This window comes from Sturnus vulgaris, chromosome 33, assembly GCF_052056855.1.
Source record: "Sturnus vulgaris isolate bStuVul1 chromosome 33, bStuVul1.hap1, whole genome shotgun sequence".
NCBI classification, from domain to species: Eukaryota; Metazoa; Chordata; class Aves; order Passeriformes; family Sturnidae; genus Sturnus; species Sturnus vulgaris.
The window spans coordinates 869,142-885,963 of NC_142275.1; the positions used below are offsets into that span (position 1 = coordinate 869,142).

General features: G+C 60.1%; 2 protein-coding genes across 3 annotated transcripts; both read left to right on the plus strand.

Moving 5' to 3' along the window:
- Positions 1–1,209: 1,209 nt before the first annotated feature.
- Positions 1,210–13,599, plus strand: LOC148220648 (rho GTPase-activating protein SYDE1-like). The gene is made up of 8 exons (XM_088154917.1): positions 1,210–1,754; positions 2,766–3,488; positions 4,241–4,594; positions 5,996–6,397; positions 7,359–7,594; positions 9,581–9,707; positions 12,440–12,591; positions 13,387–13,599. The coding sequence occupies exons 1-8, from the start codon at positions 1,688–1,690 to the stop codon at positions 13,597–13,599; spliced, it is 2,274 nt and encodes a 757-aa protein (XP_088011043.1). The 5' UTR covers positions 1,210–1,687.
- Positions 13,600–14,094: 495 nt separating this feature from the next.
- Positions 14,095–16,792, plus strand: LOC148220649 (uncharacterized). Of its 2 annotated transcripts, XM_088154894.1 has the most exons (3): positions 14,158–16,073; positions 16,135–16,155; positions 16,204–16,792. In XM_088154894.1, the coding sequence occupies exons 1-3, from the start codon at positions 15,070–15,072 to the stop codon at positions 16,367–16,369; spliced, it is 1,191 nt and encodes a 396-aa protein (XP_088011020.1). In that variant the 5' UTR covers positions 14,158–15,069; the 3' UTR covers positions 16,370–16,792. The 2 variants fall into 2 exon arrangements, with proteins under 2 accessions (XP_088011021.1, XP_088011020.1); XM_088154895.1 differs by lacking the exon at positions 16,135–16,155 and having other exon boundaries at positions 14,095–16,073; positions 16,183–16,792.
- The last annotated feature ends 30 nt before the right edge of the window (positions 16,793–16,822 follow it).

Below are 16,822 nucleotides of genomic sequence, written 5' to 3' on the forward strand. Positions count from 1 at the left end.
CCCAAACCCCGATCCAGATGTGAATCCCCCATTCCAGATGTGGAAATTTCCCATTCCGGGGGTCTCTAGCCCCGATCCAGATGTTCAAACCCCCGATCCAGATGTGGACACCCCCCCATCCAGATGTTGCCGCCTGTCCGTGCCGTTCCGGACTCCGGCTGGATCCGCTCCAGGAATTCCTCCCCCCCCCCCCCCCAATTCCAGGAGTCCCAAACCCCGATCCAGATGTGACTCCCCCCATTCCAGATGTGGAAATTTCCCATTCCGGGGGTCTCTAGCCCCGATCCAGATGTGGAACCCCCCGATCCAAATGTGGAACCCCCCCCGATCCAGATGTTGCCGCCCGTCCGCGCCGTTCCCGACTCCGCCTGGATCCGCTCCAGGAATTCCTTCCCCCCATTCCAGGAGCTCAAACCCCGATCCAGCTGTGAATTCCCCCCATTCCAGATGTGGAAATTTCCCATTCCGGGGGTCTCTAGCCCCGATCCAGATGTGGAACCCCCCCCCATCCAGATGTGGAGCCCCCCGATCCAGATGTTCCCGCCCCTCCCCGCCATTCCCGACTCCGGTTGGATCCGCTCCAGGAATTCCTTCCCCCCAATTCCAGGAGTCCCAAATCCCGATCCAGATGTGAATCCCCCCATTCCAGATGTGGAAATTTCCCATTCCGGGGGTCTCTAGCCCCGATCCAGATGTTCAACCCCCCGATCCAGATGTTGCCGCCCGTCCGCGCCGTTCCGGACTACAGCTGGATCCGCTCCAGGAATTCCTAACGCCGATCCAGAGGTCCCAAATCCCGATCCAGATGTGAATCCCCCCATTCCAGATGTGGAAATTTCCCATTCCGGGGGTCTCTAGCCCCGATCCAGATGTGGAACCCCCGTTCCCCGATCCAGATGTTGCCGCCTGTCCATCCGGTTCCCGACTCCGGCTGGATCCACTCCAGGAATTCCTCCCCCCTCCTTTCCAGGAGTCCCAAACCCCGATCCAGATGTGAATTCCCCCATTCCAGGGCTCCGTAACCCCATCCCAGATGTGAACCCCCCCCCTTCCAGATGTTCCGGCCCCTCCCCGCCATTCCCGACTCCGGCTGGATCCGCTCCAGGAATTCCTAACGCCGATCCAGGAGTCCCAAACCCCGATCCAGATGTGAATCCCCCCCCCCCCCCCATTCCAGATGTGGAAATTCCCATTCCGGGGGTCTCTAGCCCCGATCCAGATGTTCAAGCCTCCCTTCCAGATGTGGAAGCCCCCGATCCAGATGTTGCCGCCTGTCCCTCCCGTTCCGGACTACAGCTGGATCCGCTCCCGGAATTCCTAACGCCGATCCAGGAGTCCCAAACCCCGATCCAGATGTGAATCCCCCCATTCCAGATGTGGAAATTTCCATTCCGGGGGTCTCCAGCCCCGATCCAGATGTGGAACCCCCGATCCCCGATCCAGATGTTGCCGCCTGTCCCTCCCGTTCCGGACTACAGCTCCCGGCAGCGCTGCCCGCGGCAGGAATTGAATTCGATTATCCCAGGAATTGAATTATCCCAGGAATTCGCGGCCGTCCCGGGATGGCGCCGCCGCCGCCCCGGGGCCTTTCCCTCTGAATTCCCCCCCAAAAAAAAAAAAAAAATTGAAATTTCCCCAAATTTCCCGGAATTTCTCCCCAAAAATTCCCCCAAAGTCCGCGGCGGGGATGGCGGAGCCGCTGCTGCGCCGCGCTCTGTCCCGGCTCCGGCCGCGCCGCCAGGCCCAGGGAGCAGGTAACGGGAAATTTGGGGGGAAAAAGGGAGATTTTGGGAAAAAATGGGGAGATTTTGGGAAAAAATGGGGAGATTTTGGGAAAAAATGGGGAAATTTGGGGGGAAAATGGGGAAATTTGGGGGGAAAAATGGGGAAATTTGGGGGAAAAAAGGGAGATTTTGGGAAAAAATGGGGAGGTTTTGGGCAGAAATGGGGGAGATTTGGGAAAAAAAAGGGGAAATTTGGGGGGGAAAAGGGAGATTTTGGGAAAAAATGGGAGGTTTGGGGGAGAAATGGGGAAATTTGGGGGAAAAAAGGGGGAAAAAAGGGGGAGATTTGGGCAAAAAAAGGGGAAATTTGGGGGAAAAAGGGAGATTTTGGGAAAAAGGGGGAGATTTTGGGAAAAATGGGGAGGTTTTGGGGGAAAAAAGGGGGAGATTTGGGGGGAAAAAGGGAGATTTTGGGAAAAAATGGGTGGTTTGGGGGGAAAAAAGGGGGGAAAAGGGGAAATTTGGGGAGAAAAAGGGGGAAAAAGGGGAGGTTTTGGGAAAAAATGGGGAAATTTGGGGGAAAAAAGGGGGGGGAAGGGGAAAATTGGGAGAAAAAAGGGAGATTTTGGGAAAAAAGGGGAGATTTGGGGGGAAAATGGGGAGATTTGGGGAAAAAAGGGGGGAGGAAGGGGAAATTTGGGCAAAAAAGGGGAAATTTGGGGAGAAAAAAAGGGGGAAAAGGGGAAATTTGGGGAATGGGGGGTGGGGAGGGGGAGAATTCGGGAATGGGACCCCAAATTTCCCCCAAATTTTCCCCTAAAAGGGAAATTCCCAGGATGGGACCCCCGGGAATGGGAAAATTCGGGAATGGGGAAATTTCGGGAATGGGACCCCTCCCCCAAAAACGACCCCCCACACCCCCCAAAAAAGGAACCCCCACCCTCAGGATGGGACCCCCCAAAAATCAGGGACCCCCCAAAATGACCCCTCCCCTCCCCCCCCCCCCCCCGCTCATTTTTGGGGTCCCTTTTGGGGTTTCAGGGGGGTCCGGTCGGAGCGAGGAGCCCCAAAATCGGCAAAGGGAGCCCCAAAATCATCGCGGGGAGCCCCAAAATCATCTCGAAGAACCCCAAAATCGCCTCGGAGAGCCCCAAAATCATCGAGGGGAGCCCCAAAAATGCTGCGGGGAGCCCCAAAATCACCACGAGGAACCCCAAAATCGCTTCGGGGATCCCCGAAATCAGCACGAGGAGCCTCAAGATCATGGAGGGGATCCCCAAAATCGCTTCGAGGAACCCCAAAATCACCGTGAGGAGCCCCAAAATCGCCTCGGGGCTCCCCCAAATCTTTCCGGGGATCCCCAAAATCGCCTCGGGGCTCCCCCAAATCTCTCCGAGCGCCCCCAAAACCGAGGCGCGGAGCCCGAGGGGAGCGAGGCCGAGTCCGGGAGGGGCTCCCCGAATTTGGGGGGGGGTCCCGGGAGACCCCCCGGGCCCGGCTCGTACCTGCAGAGCCTGGAGCGCAGCAGCCGGAGCTGGCTGCTGGCCACCAAGGGGACACACGACACCAGCGCCACCAGCGCCACCAGGGCCACCAGGGCCACCAGGGCCACCAGGGCCACCAGGGAGGGCGACAAGGGAGGCGACATCTGGTACAACCCCATCCCCGAGGAGGAGGAGGAGGAGCAGAGGGGGGGAGCCCCCCGAAATGCGGGGACAACGGAGGAGGAGGAGGAGGAGGAGGAGGAGGAGGAGGAAGAGGAGGGTGAGGGAGGGGACAGGGGGGGGGGGAGGGGACATTGTCCTGGGTCCGGGTCACCCTTCCCAGTATCCCCAGTTCCCCCCGAGCCCCCTCCCCATCATTCCCAGTCTCCCCCGAGCCCCCTCCCCACCATTCCCAGTACCCCCTGAATCCCCTCCCCACCATTCCCAGTTCCCCCCGAGCCCCCTCCCCATCATTCCCAGTCTCCCCAGAGCCCCCTCCCCATCATTCCCAGTTTCCCCAGAGCCCCCTCCCCATCATTCCCAGTACCCCCTGAATCCCCTCCCCACCATTCCCAGTGCTCCCAGTGCTGCCCCCGGCCTTCCCAGTGCCCCTTAGCCCCCTCCCCACCATTCCCAGTAGCCCCAGTTCCCCCAAAATCCCCTCCCCACCATTCCCAGTCTCCCCCGAGCCCCCTCCCCATCATTCCCAGTGTTCCCAGTTCTGCCCCTGGCCCTCCCAATTCCCCCCGAGCCCCCTCCCCACCATTCCCAGTACCCCCAGTCCCACCCCCAGTGCTCCCAGTACCCCCAGTTCCCCCTCTAATCCCCTCCCCACTATTCCCACTGCCCCCAGACCCCTCCCCACCATTCCCAGTGCCCCCAAGCCCCCCTCCCCATCATTCCCAGTTCTGCTCCCGGCCCTCCCAGTTCCCCTTAATTCCTTCCCCACCATTCCCAGTTTCCCCCCCAAGCCCCACCCCCAGTGCTCCCAGCGCCCCCTCCCCCCTGACCCGTGTCCCCCCCTCCCCACAGGGACACCTCCAGCCCCCTCCTCACCCCCCAGCCCGAGCCGCCCCCTCCCCAAACTTCGCCCCCCGGGTCCGGTTCGGCGCCTTTCGCTGAAGATGAAAAAACTCCCGGAGCTGAGACGGAAACTGAGCTTGAGAATCCCGCGGGGCCAAACCCAACATCTGGAATGCCAACATCTGGAATGCCAACATCTGGAATCCCGGAACGTCATCAGCCGGTACCACCTGGACAGCAGCGTGGCCTGGGCACTGCCCGGAGCCGGAGCCGGAGCCGCCCGCACCGGGAACCGCAGCCACGGCCACTGCCCCGAACTGCCCGGCCCGGCCGGGGGGCCTGGACGTCCTGGAAGTCCCGAAGGTTCTGGAAGTCTCGGGGGTCTCGGGGGTTCTGGAGGTCCTGGGGGTTCTGGAGGTCTCGGGGGTCCTGAAGGTTCTGGAGGTCCTGGAAGTCTCGGGGGTCTTGGGGGTCCCGGGGGTTCTGGAGGTCCTGGAGGTTCTGGAAGTCCCGAAGGTTCTGGAAGTCTCGGGGGTCTCGGGGGTTCTGGAGGTTCTGGAGGTGACAGGAATTCTGGAGGTCCTGGGGGTTCTGGAAGTCTTGGGGGTCCTGGAGGTCCTGGAGGTTCTGGAATTCTCGGGGGTCTCGGGGGTCCTGGAGGTCCTGGGGGTTCTGGAGGTCTCAGGGGTTCTGGGGGTTCTGGAAGTTCTGGAGGTCCTGGAGGTCTCGGGGATCTTGGGGGTTCTGGGGGTCCCGGAAGTTCTGCAAATCCTGGGAGTCTCAGGGGTCCTGGGGGTTCTGGAGGTCCTGGATGTTCTGGAAGTCTTGGGGGTCTCAGGGATTCTGGAGGTCTCAGGGGTTCTGGGGGTTCTGGAGGTCCTGGAGGTTCTGGAGGTCTTGGGGGTCCTGGGGGTTTTGGAGGTCCGGGAAGTCCCGAAGGTCTTGGGAGTCTCGGGGGTCTTGGGGGTTCTGGAGGTTCTGGAAGTCCCGAAGGTCCTGAAAGTCTCGGGGGTCCCGGGGGTTCTGGGGATCCCGGGGGTTCTGGAGGTCTTGGAGGTCCTGGAGGTTCTGGAAGTCCCGAAGGTTCTGGAAGTCTCGGGGGTCTTGGGGTTCTGGAGGTTCTGGAGGTGACAGGAATTCTGGAGGTCCTGGGGGTTCTGGAAGTCTTGGGGGTCCTGGGGGTTCTGGAATTCTCGGGGGTCTTGGGGCTTCTGGAGGTCTTGGGGGTCCTGAAGGTTCTGGAGGTCCTGAAGTCTCGGGAGTCTTGGGGGTCTTGGGGGTTCTGGAGGTCCCGGGAGTTCTGGAGGTCCCAGGGGTCCGGGAAATCTCAGAGGTCCCGGGGGTTCTGGAAGTCTTGGGGGTTCTGGAGGTCCTGGAGGTTCTGGAAGTTCTGGAGGTCCTGGAAATCTTGGGGGTCTCGGGGATTCTGGAGGTCCTGGAAATCTCAGAGGTCCCGGGGGTTCTGGAAGTCTTGGGGGTCCTGAAGGTTCTGGAGGTCCTGGAGGTCTCGGGGGTTCTGGGGGTTCTGGAGGTCCTGGAAGTTCTGCAAATCCTGGGAGTCTCGGGGGTCCCGGGGGTTCTGGAGGTCCTGGAGGTCTCGAGGGTCTTGGGGATTCTGGAGGTCCTGGAAATCTTGGGAGTCTCAGGGTTCTCCGGGGTCTTGGAGGTCCTAGAATTCCTGGAAGTCTCGGGGGTCTCGGGAGTTCTGGAGGTCCTGGAAGTCCAGGAAATCCAGGGGTCCTGGAAGTCCCGGCCGTTCCGCAGGTCCTGGGAGTGCCGGAACTCCCGAATCTCCTACAAATCCTCCTGGAAGTCCCGATTTGGATTTGGGCTCGTTCCGCCCTTACTGGACCCCCTCAATCCCCCCTTCCTCCTCCTCCTCCTCCTCCTCCTCCTCCCTGTCCGGCCTCCTCAATGTCCAGTTCCGAGCTTTAACCCCAGCGTGGCCGGAGAGAATTTTTTTCGTCCTTCACGTGGACGGGAAGGGCCGAGCCCGGACCTCGCCGCTGCCGGGAGGGGCCGAACTCGTGCGCTTGGGCCACAGCTTCAACCTGGAGCTGGACCGGGCCGGGCTGCTCAGCGTGGCCGTGCTGGCCTGGCTCGGCCCGGGCCGCCGGAGCCGCCTGCTGGGACACGGAGCTGTGCGGCTGGAGAGCGTCTTTGAAGGTATTTTGGGGAATTTTTGGGGAATTTTTGGGTTTTTTTTGGGAGTTTTGGGGTTTGGGATATCCCAAATCAGCGCGGCCGTGCTGGCCTGGCTCGGCCCGGGCCAGGATTCACCTGCTGGGACACGGAGCTGTGGGGCTGGGGAGAATCTCTGAAGGGATTTTGGGGGTTTTTTTTGGAGTTTTTATTGGGTTTTCTTGGGTTTTGGGGGTTTTTTGGGGGTTTTTGGGGGGGTTTTGGGGGGATTTTGGGGATTTTTTTGGGGTTTGGGATATCCCAAATCAGCGCGGCCGTGCTGGCCTGGCACGGCCCGGGCCAGGATTCACCTGCTGGGACACGGAGCTGTGGGGCTGGGGAGAATCTCTGAAGGGATTTTGGGATTTTTGGGTTTTTTTTGGGAGGGTTTTGGAGATTTTGGGGGGTTTTTTTTGAGGTTTTTGGGGGATTTTTGGGGGGGTTTTGGGGTTTTTTGGTGTTTTGGGGTTTCAGGGATTTTGGGGGGCTCGGGGGGGTCACGGTGGGAGATTCCCGCCCTTTGGTGTCCGGGTGTCCTTCTGTCCCCATGGCTGTCCCTGATTGTCTGTCTGTCTGTCCTTGGTGTCCGTCTGTCCCTGGTGTCCGTCTGTCTGTCTGTCCCCATAGCTGGCTGTCTGTCCCTGGTGTCCGTCTGTCCCAGGTGTCCGTCTGTCCGTCCGTCGCAGGTGGCCCCAGGCAGTCCCTGGTGTCTGTCTGTCCCCATGGCAGTCTGTCTGTCCGTCTGTCCCTGGTGTCTGTCGCTGATGTCCCTCTGTCTGTCTGTCCGTCTGTCGCAGGTGGCCCCAGGCAGTCCCTGGTGTCCGTCTGTCTGTCCCTGATTTGTCTGTCTGTCCCTGGTGTCCCTCTGTCCCCCTGATGTCTGTCTGTCTGTCCTCTGTCCCTGGTGTCTGTCCCTGATGTCCCTCTGTCCGTCTGTCTGTCCCAGGTGGCCCCAGGCAGTCCCTGGCCCTGCGGCTCCGTCCCCGGGGTGTTCTGTTCTCTGTGCTGGCCCTGGTTCCGGTTCGGGTTCCGGTTCCGGTTCCGGTTCCGGTTCCGGTCCCGGTCGGTCCCCGCGTGTTCGGGGCGGATCTGGGGGCGCTGCTGGAGCGGGAGGGGCGGCCCGGGCGGGCCCCGCTGATCGTGGACAAATGTGTGGGGGAGATCGAGCGGCGTGGGCTGAGGGTGAGTGACCATGAGTGACCACTGACCAATGAGTGACCCTGAGTGACCACTGAGTGACCACAGTGACCACGAGTGACCAATGAGTGACCACAGTGACCACTGAGTGACCACTGAGTGACCACTGACCACTGAGTGACCATGAGTGACCAATGAGTGACCATGAGTGACCACTGAGTGACCACTGAGTGACCACTGACCACTGAGTGACCCTGAGTGACCACTGAGTGACCACTGAGTGACCACTGAGTGACCAATGAGTGACCACTGAGTGACCAGTGAGTGACCACAGTGACCACTGAGTGACCACTGACCACTGAGTGACCACTGACCACTGAGTGACCCTGAGTGACCACTGAGTGACCATGAGTGACCACTGACCAATGAGTGACCACTGACCACTGACCACTGAGTGATCAATGAGTGACCACTGACCACTGAGTGACCCTGAGTGACCACTGAGTGACCATGAGTGACCACTGAGTGACCACTGACCACTGAGTGACCACTGACCACTGAGTGACCAATGAGTGACCACAGTGACCACTGAGTGACCACTGAGTGACCACAGTGACTACTGACCACTGACCACTGAGTGACCACTGACCACTGAGTGACCAATGAGTGACCACAGTGACCACTGAGTGACCACTGAGTGACCACAGTGACTACTGACCACTGACCACTGAGTGACCACTGACCACTGAGTGACCAATGAGTGACCACAGTGACCATGAGTGACCACTGAGTGACCACTGAGTGACCATGAGTGACCACTGACCACTGACCACTGAGTGACCACTGACCACTGAGTGACCACTGAGTGACCAATGAGTGACCCTGAGTGACCACTGAGTGACCACTGAGTGACCACTGAGTGACCATGAGTGACCACTGACCACTGAGTGACCCTGAGTGACCACTGAGTGACCAATGAGTGACCACTGAGTGACCAATGAGTGACCAATGAGTGACCACTGAGTGACCAGTGACCACTGAGTGACCACTGAGTGACCACTGAGTGACCACTGACCACTGAGTGACCCTGAGTGACCACAGTGGCCACTGAGTGACCAATGAGTGACCAATGAGTGACCAATGAGTGACCACTGAGTGACGATGAGTGACCAATGAGTGACCACAGAGTGACCACAGTGACCACTGAGTGACCACAGAGTGACCACTGAGTGACCACAGTGACCACTGAGTGACCACTGACCACAGTGACCATGAGTGATCACAGTGACCACAGTGACCATGAGTGACCACTGAGTGACCAATGAGTGACCCTGAGTGACCACTGAGTGACCACTGAGTGACCACTGACCACTGAGTGACCACTGAGTGACCCCGAGTGACCACTGAGTGACCCCGAGTGACCACTGAGTGACCCTGAGTGACCACAGTGACCATGAGTGACCACAGTGACCACGAGTGACCAATGGTGGCTGGACTGTGACCATCAGTAGCCCATTAGTGGCCCGTGGTAGCCCATTGGTGACGTTCAGTAGCCCACAGGTGGTCAGTAGCCCGTTGGTGACGTTCAGTAGCCCAGCTGTGCTCAGTAGCCCACTGGTGACGTTCAGTAGCCCGTTGGTGACGTTCAGTAGCCCACAGGTGGTCAGTAGCCCATTAGTGACCCGTGGTAGCCCAGCTGTGGTCAGTAGCCCGTTAGTGACGTTCAGTAGCCCGTTGGTGACGTTCAGTAGCCCAGCTGTGGTCAGTAGCCCAGTTGTGACGTTCAGTAGCCCAGCTGTGCTCAGTAGCCCACTGGTGACGTTCAGTAGCCCAGTTGTGGTCAGTAGCCCACTGGTGACGTTCAGTAGCCCAGCTGTGGTCAGTAGCCCATTGGTGACGTTCAGTAGCCCAGCTGTGCTCAGTAGCCCACTGGTGACGTTCAGTAGCCCACAGGTGGTCAGTAGCCCATTGGTGACGTTCAGTAGCCCACAGGTGGTCAGTAGCCCAGTTGTGACGTTCAGTAGCCCACAGGTGGAGGGCCTGTACCGGCTCTGTGGCTCGGCCGTGGCCAGGAGGAGGCTGCGGGCGGCGTTCGAGAGCGACAGCGCGGCCGTGAGCCTGAGCCCCAGTGAGTGGCCTGACATCAACGTGGTCACAGGTGAGGGCACACCTGGGGACACCTGGGCACACCTGGGGACAGCTGGGGACAGCTGGGGATACCTGGGGACACCTGGGGACACCTGGGGGACAGCTGGGGACACCTGGGGGACACCTGGGGACACCTGGGCACACCTGGGGGATACCTGGGGGATACCTGGGGAATACCTGGGGGACACCTGGGGACACCTGGGGATACCTGGGAACACCTGGGGGACACCTGGGGGACACCTGGGGGACACCTGGGGATACCTGGGGATACCTGGGGACACCTGGAGACACCTGGGGACACCTGGGGACACCTGGAGACACCTGGGGACAGCTGGGGATACCTGGGGATACCTGGGGGACACCTGGGGACACCTGGGGGACACCTGGGGATACCTGGGGACACCTGGGGACACCTGGAGACAGCTGGGCACACCTGGGGACACCTGGGGGACACCTGGGGACACCTGGGGGACAGCTGGGGATACCTGGGGACACCTGGGGGACACCTGGGGACACCTGGGGACACCTGGGGATACCTGGGGACACCAGGGGATACCTGGGCACACCTGGGGACAGCTGGGGATACCTGGGGAAAGCTGGGCACACCTGGGGACACCTGGGAACACCTGGGGGATACCTTGATGGCATCTGGGGACACTTTGGGGACATGCGGGGACACCTGGAGGCATCCAGGGACACCCTGGGGACACTTTGGGGGATTTTGGGGGGATTTTGGGGGTGAAAAGGGGGATTCCAATACCGAAAATGGGATCCCAGTATAAAAAAATGGGATCCTGGTCCCAAACTGGGATCCTGACCCCAAACTGGGACCCCTGACCCCAGACTGGGATCCCTGACCCCAAACTGGGATCCCTGACCCCAAACTGGGATCCCTGGTCCCAAACTGGGACCCCTGACCCCAAACTGGGATCCATGACCCCAAACTGGGATCCCTGACCCCAGAATGGGACCCCTGACCCCAAACTGGGATCCTGACCCCAGACTGGGATCCCTGACCCCAGACTGGGATCCCTGACCCCAGACTGGGACCCCTGACCCCAGACTGGGATCCCTGACCCCAAACTGGGACCCCAGACTGGGATCCCTGGTCCCAAACTGGGATCCTGACCCCAAACTGGGACCCCTGACCCCAGACTGGGATCCCTGGTCCCAAACTGGGACCCCTGACCCCAAACTGGGATCCCTGACCCCAAACTGGGACCCCTGACCCCAAACTGGGATCCTGACCCCAGACTGGGACCCCTGACCCCAAACTGGGATCCTGACCCCAAACTGGGACCCCTGACCCCAAACTGGGATTCTGACCCCAAACTGGGACCCCTGACCCCAAACTGGGACCCCTGACCCCAGACTGGGACCCCTGACCCCAAACTGGGATCCTGACCCCAAACTGGGACCCCTGACCCCAAACTGGGACCCCTGGTCCCAAACTGGGATCCCTGACCCCAAACTGGGATCCTGACCCCAAACTGGGATCCTGACCCCAAACTGGGACCCCTGACCCCAGAATGGGATCCCTGACCCCAAACTGGGACCCCTGACCCCAAACTGGGATCCCTGACCCCAGACTGGGATCCCTGACCCCAAACTGGGACCCCAGACTGGGATCCCTGGTCCCAAACTGGGATCCCTGACCTCAAACTGGGATCCTGACCCCAAACTGGGATCCCTGACCCCAAACTGGGATCCCTGACCTCAAACTGGGATCCTGACCCCAGACTGGGATCCCTGACCCCAAACTGGGATCCCTGGTCCCAAACTGGGATCCTGACCCCAGACTGGGACCCCTGACCCCAGACTGGGATCCCTGGTCCCAAACTGGGACCCCTGACCCCAAACTGGGATCCCTGACCCCAAACTGGGACCCCTGACCCCAAACTGGGATCCTGACCCCAGAATGGGATCCCTGACCCCAAACTGGGATCCTGACCCCAAACTGGGACCCCTGACCCCAAACTGGGATCCCTGACCCCAAACTGGGACCCCTGACCCCAAACTGGGATTCTGACCCCAAACTGGGACCCCTGACCCCAAACTGGGACCCCTGACCCCAGACTGGGACCCCTGACCCCAAACTGGGATCCCTGACCCCAAACTGGGATCCTGACCCCAAACTGGGACCCCTGACCCCAAACTGGGACCCCTGGTCCCAAACTGGGATCCCTGACCCCAAACTGGGATCCTGACCCCAAACTGGGATCCTGACCCCAAACTGGGACCCCTGACCCCAGAATGGGATCCCTGACCCCAAACTGGGACCCCTGACCCCAAACTGGGATCCCTGACCCCAGACTGGGATCCCTGACCCCAAACTGGGACCCCAGACTGGGATCCCTGGTCCCAAACTGGGATCCCTGACCTCAAACTGGGATCCTGACCCCAAACTGGGATCCCTGACCCCAAACTGGGATCCCTGACCTCAAACTGGGATCCTGACCCCAGACTGGATCCCTGACCCCAAACTGGGATCCCTGGTCCCAAACTGGGATCCTGACCCCAGACTGGGACCCCTGACCCCAAACTGGGATCCCTGGTCCCAAACTGGGATCCTGACCCCAAACTGGGACCCCTGACCCCAAACTGGGATCCTGACCCCAGAATGGGATCCCTGGCCCCAAACTGGGATCCCTGGTCCCCAAACTGGATCCCTGACCCCAAACTGGGATCCTGACCCCAAACTGGGATCCTGACCCCCATGGGACCCCGGTCCCGTTTCTCCAGGGGTCCTGAAGGATTTCCTGCGGGAGTTGCCGTCCCCGCTGGTTCCGCCCCGGCTGCAGCGCTCGGTGCTCGAGGCCATGGCCCAGAAATCCCAAAAATCCCAAAAAAGAGACCCCAGAGCCCTGCTGGAGTGCCTGAGACCCCCGGAGAGGGTGGGAGGGGGAGTGGGATTGGGAATATGGGATGGGAATGGGGATTGGGGTTGGGGATTAGGATTGGGAATGGGATTGGGATTGGGGTGGGAATGGGGTGGAAATGGGGGAATGGGAGTGGGATTGGGATTGGGGAGTGGGGTTGGGAATATGGATGGGAATGGGGTGGAAATGGGGTGGAAATGGGGGAATGGGAGTGGGATTGGGGAATGGGATTGTGGGAATGGGATTGGAATTGTGGAATGGGGAAATGGGGTGGGAATGGATTGGGATTGGGAATATGGGATGGGAATGGGGGCTGGAGTGCCTGAAATCCCCAGAGAGGGTGGGAGTGGGATTGGGATTGGGATTGGGGAAGGGGATTGGGAGTGGAGGAATGGGGAGGGAATGGGATTGGGATTGGGATTGGGATTGGATTGGGATTGGGATTGGGATTGGGACTGGAAATGGGATTGGGATTGGGAATGGGGAGGGAAGGTGAATGGGATTGGGGTTGGGATTGTGAGAATGGGATTGGAATTGGGGTGGGATTGGGATTGTGGAATGGGGGAATTGGGAATGTGGGATTGGGATTGGGGTGGGAATGGGGATGGGGACAATGGGGAATAGGGCTGGGGATAAGGAATGGGAAAGAGAATGGGACTGCCCAGGTGAGCACAGGTGAGGGCTCCCTCAGGTGAGCACTCAGGTGAGCACAGGTGAGCACTCAGGTGAGCATTCACTCAGGTGAGCACAGGTGAGCGCTCCCTCAGGTGCCACCCTCGCTGACGGTGGCGCTGTCCCCGGTGTCCCCAGGCCACCCTGGGGCGGCTCCTGGCCCACCTGAGCCTGGTGGCCGCCCTGCAGCGCTGGAACCGCATGGGCCCGCACAACCTGGCCCTGTGCTTCGGGCCCGTGCTGCTGCCCCCGCACACCTGCACAGGTGAGCCCGGGAAGCGCCCCCAGGACGGCATGAGGACGGAGGGGTGGATTTCAAACGGCACCTGGAGGTGCTGCATTACCTGCTGAGGTGTGGCCAGGTGAGGGGACACACCTGGGGAGGTGACACACCTGGGTGGGGGAAGGGAAACCTGGGGAGGTGACAAGGGGGGACACACCTGGGTGGATGTGGGGACACCTGGATGGGGGAGGGGACACACCTGGGTATGGGAAGGGACACCTGGGGAGGTGACAAAGTGGGGGACACACCTGGAGAGGGGACACACCTGGGGAGGGTCAGGGGACACACCTGGACAGGTGCTGGGGGTGGGGACACACCTGGGCAGGTATCAGGGACCCCTCCCCCACTGACCCCGGGTCCCTTTTCTGTCCCTGCAGCGCCCCCGCTGCCGGCGTGGGCCCAGAGCCCCCGGGGCGACCCCCCCGTGGTAGCCCAGGGTGACCCCGTGGTGGCCCAGGGTGACCCCCCCCGTGGTGGCCCAGGGTGACCCCCCCGTGGTGGCCCAGGGTGACTCTGTGGTGGCCCAGGGTGACCCCCCCGTGGTAGCCCAGGGTGACCCCGTGGTAGCCCAGGGTGACCCCCCCGTGGTGGCCCAGGGTGACCCCCCCCGTGGTGGCCCAGGGTGACCCCCCCGTGGTGGCCCGGTGGCGACCGAGGGGTCCCGAGAGCCCCCCCAGCAATCGCTACGCGGGGGATTGGAGCGTGTGCGACCCGCGGGGACAGCGCGGGGACAGAGCGCCCCAAAAACCGCCCCAAAAACTGCCCCAAACCCCCCCAAAACTGCCCCAAAACCCGCCCCAAACCCCCCAAAACCCACCCCAAAAACTGCCCCAAAACCCGCCCCAAAAACTGCCCCAAAACCCGCCCCAAAAACTGCCCCAAATCCCCCAAAACCCGCCCCAAATCTCATCCCAAGTTCCATCCAGAACCGATCCCAAATCCCCCAAAACCAATCCCAAAACCCGCCCCAAATCCCATCCCAAATCCCCCCAAAACTGCCCCAAAACCCATCCCAGAACCGATCCCAAAACCCATCCAAATCCTGCCCCAAACCCATCCCAAAACCCCCAAAACTGCCCCAAATCCCATCCCAAAACCCATCCCAAACCCATCCCAAAACCCGCCCCAAAGCCCATCCCAAAACCCGCCAGTCCTGTCCCAAGACCCATCCAAATCCTGCCCCAAATTCCATCCCCAATCCCCCAAAACCCGCCCAAAATCCATCCCAAAATCCATCCCAAAATCCATCCCAAATCCCGCCAATCCTGCCCCAAAATCCGCCCCAAAACCCCCTAAAACCGCCCCAAATCCCATCCCAAAACTCGTCCCAAACCCCGTCCCAACCCCGCCCCAAATCCCGACCCAAACCCCGCCCAAACCTTGCTGGGGGATTTGGGCTGGGAGAGGATTCGGGGTCGGATTTGGGGTCGGATTTGGGTTTGGGGTCGGGCGGGATTTGGGGCTGGATCTGGGGTCAGATTTGGGTTTGGGGTCAGATTGGGATCGGGGCCGGATCTGGGGTCGGGGCAGGATTTGGGATGGAGATCAAATTTGGGGTCGGGGCGGGATTTGGGTTTGGGGTCGAATTGGGGCAGGGGCGGGATTTGGGGTTGGATCTGGAGTTGGATTTGGGATCAGGGCGGATTTGGGTTTGGGGTCAGATTTGGGGTCGGGGCTGGATTTGGGGTCGGGGCCGGATTTGGGGTCAGATTTGGGTTTGGGGTCAGATTCAGGTTTGGGGTCGAGGTTGGGGAGGGATTTGGAGCTGGATTTGGGTTTGGGGTCAGATTTGGAGCTGGATTTGGGTTTGGGGTCGCATTTGGGGTCAGGAAGGGATTTTGAGCCCGATTTGGGTCCAGGGCCGGATCTGGGGTCAGATTTGGGATTGGATTTGGGGTCGGGGTCAGGATTTGGGGCCGGATTTGGGGTCGGGGCTGGATTTGGGTTTGAGGTTGAATTTGGGGCCGGATTTGGGGTCGGATTTGGGGTCAGACTTGGGATCGGATTTGGGGTTGAAGTTGGGGTCTGATTTGGGGTCGGGGCTGGATTTGGGGTCGCATTTGGGGTCAGGAAGGGATTTTGGGCCCGATTTGGGTCCAGGGCCGGATTTGGGTCAGATTTGGATCGGATTTGGGGTCGGGGCCGGATTTGGGGTCAGGAAGGGATTTGGGGTCGGGGTCAGATTTGGGGCCGGATTTGGGGTCAGGGCTGGATTTGGGTTTGAGGTTGAATTTGGGGCCGGATTTGGGGTCGGATTTGGGGTCGGGGCCGGATTTGGGGTCAGATTTGGGTTTGGGGTCGGGGTCACATTTGGGGTCGGATTTGGGGTCAGATTTGGGGCCGGGTGTTTGGGGTCGGGGTCACATTTGGGGTCGGATTTGGGGCCGGGCTCGGATTTGGGGCCGGATTTGGGTCGGATTTGGGGCCGGGCTCGGATTTGGGGTCGGATTTGGGGCCGGGGTCGATTTGGGTTTGGGGTCGGGGGTCGGATTTGGGGTCACATTTGGGGTCAGATTGGGGTCGGGGTCACATTTGGGGCCGGATTTGGGGTCAGATTTGGGTTTGGGGCCGGATTTGGGGCTGGGGTCGGATTTTGGGGTCACATTTGGGGTCGGATTTGGGGTCGGGGTCGGATCTGGGGTCGGGGTCACATTTGGGGTCGGATTTGGGGCCGGGGTCCCGGCTGACCCTGAAGGATTTCGATGCCCTGATCCGGGAGCTGGAGCGGGAGCTGGGGACACGCCCGGACGTGGGGCTGTGACACCGGGGGGACACCGGGGGGACATCGAGCCCCAAATCCCCCAAATCCCCTCCCCAAAAACACCCCCCAAAAAATAATAAAAAAATTACTGTAAAAAAATCCCCAAATCTACCCCAAAAATCCAAGCGTTCTCTTCAAAAAATAAAAAAAAATCTGAAAAAAATCTCCCAAATTGACCCAAATTCCCTCCCCAAAAATCCCAAATTTTCCCCAAAATTCCTCTCAAAAATCCCCAAATTCCACCCAAAATTCCCAAAAAATCTCCAAACCCCCCAAAAATAAAAAAAATTCCCTCAAAATTCCTCCCAAAAAATCCCTAAAATTCCCCCCCAAAATCCCCAAATTTCCCCAAAATTCCCAATTTTTCCCCAAAATTCCTCTCAAAAATCCCAAATTTTCCCCCAAATTTTTCCCAAATTTCCCCCAAAATTTGTCCCCTCCCCCGCTTTGTCACTGTCCCCAAATTGTCACCAAATAAAGGACGCGGCTCTTTATTCCCACGGGGGTGCACTGCCCAAATGTCCCCAAAA